At 41.9% G+C, this 1304-nt stretch overlaps 2 protein-coding genes across 2 annotated transcripts in view; one reads left to right on the top strand and one right to left on the bottom strand.

Annotated features, from left to right (window-relative positions):
* The window catches only part of LOC113468321, a gene marked incomplete at its 5' end in the record, with an annotated part of 6294 nt that extends 5924 nt beyond the window's left edge, over nucleotides 1-370 (bottom strand). The window contains one exon of the mRNA XM_026825139.1: nucleotides 201-370. Coding sequence (XP_026680940.1) covers nucleotides 201-370 — 170 coding nt within the window. The remainder of the gene's footprint in view (nucleotides 1-200) is intronic.
* The window catches only part of LOC103511354 (calcitonin gene-related peptide type 1 receptor-like), a 126533-nt gene that overhangs the window by 21052 nt on the left and 104177 nt on the right, over nucleotides 1-1304 (top strand). The gene's annotated exons all lie outside the window — the stretch shown is intronic.

The raw sequence follows: 1304 nt of genomic DNA, 5'->3' as shown, positions 1-1304 counted from the left end.
GAAGAAGAAGAAGAAGAAGAAGAAGAAGAAGAAGAAGAAGAGAAATGAGAAAGGGAAGAGAGGTGTGGAAACGAACAAAACGTTTTGTGCTGAAACTGCTGACGGCAGAGGGAATGGAGAGGCATCATAAAAGTATGACAATACAAACATGACTTTCACGGGCCATGCACATTCACACTCATCTCAGAGGAATCAGTGACGTGTGTGATGGCGGTAGAAATGAGGATCCGGTGTGTGATGGCGGTAGAAATGAGGATCCAGTGTGTGATGGCGGTAGAAATGAGGAACCGGTATTTGGATAACTCTCTAGCTCTACTAATGTCGATTGGTCGTTAGGTACATATAATACTCGTATGCTGGGGTATTTGATTTACGGCTAGGTGGGTTAACAATCTATGTAAAATCGATCTGAATAAAGAAGGATTTTGGTGAAAAACGGGTAGGATATTTGTCGAAGGAATAAGATCAGGCGGACAAAGAAGAGGAAGACTCCGAGTGGAGTATATGGTCAGTATGTGGAAAATCCTTTTTTGAACCAATCTAGCCTATTGCGGATTGACAAATGCGTTGCGTTGTAGACGTGCCTCAATTACTATAGTATGTAGATCCCGCACTGACTACTCAATGTTTCACGCCAAAATCTTTCACACTTGGTGATTTTTCTCGTGATATCACAGAATATTAACAACAATAACGATAACAATAAGAGCGCTTGTTCATAATATTTCTAATGACGGAGTTTTTATGATGATCTTTTGTCGTGAATTTATTTTCTTGTCCCACGTGCGCTGTTAGGCGTATTTTCTCACCAGGTCCGATCCCTGAAGTTTGTGAGTGAGTTATGAAAAAGAGTCGCTCTTTTCAGTGGACTACTCAGTGAGTCAGATCCTAGAGATGCAGAAAGGGTGTGAAAAAACGTGATGAAGAGTAATGAAAATTAACGCAGAATTCGTAATGAAAAAGGATAGAGAAAAAGGAATTTCGGGGAGAGAGAGAGAGAGAGGAGGAGGAGAGAGAGAGGGAGGAGGAGAGAGATTGGAGTGATAAGGGGAGGTAGGAAAGGGAAAGGAAGAGTGGAGAAGGATAATAAGTTTAAACTTTTTATGTGAGGAAAAAACATAAAGAGAGTGAATGAGGGAGGGAGAGAGAGGGAAGGAGGGAGAGAAAGAGATGAGAAAGCTGAGATTAAAAGGGGGCGTGGAGAGATAGCAGAGACATATACAGGAGAGAAAGAGAGAAAGCAAGAAGGAGAGTGAGAGGAGGAGGAGGAGAGAGAGAGAGAGAGAAAGAGAGATTTCGTAGAA

This window comes from Diaphorina citri, unplaced genomic scaffold (genome assembly GCF_000475195.1).
Source record: "Diaphorina citri unplaced genomic scaffold, Diaci psyllid genome assembly version 1.1 scaffold705, whole genome shotgun sequence".
Lineage (NCBI taxonomy): Eukaryota > Metazoa > Arthropoda > Insecta > Hemiptera > Psyllidae > Diaphorina > Diaphorina citri.
Note: the sequence above shows the minus strand (reverse complement) of the source record. Positions and strands in the feature narration are given on the sequence as shown.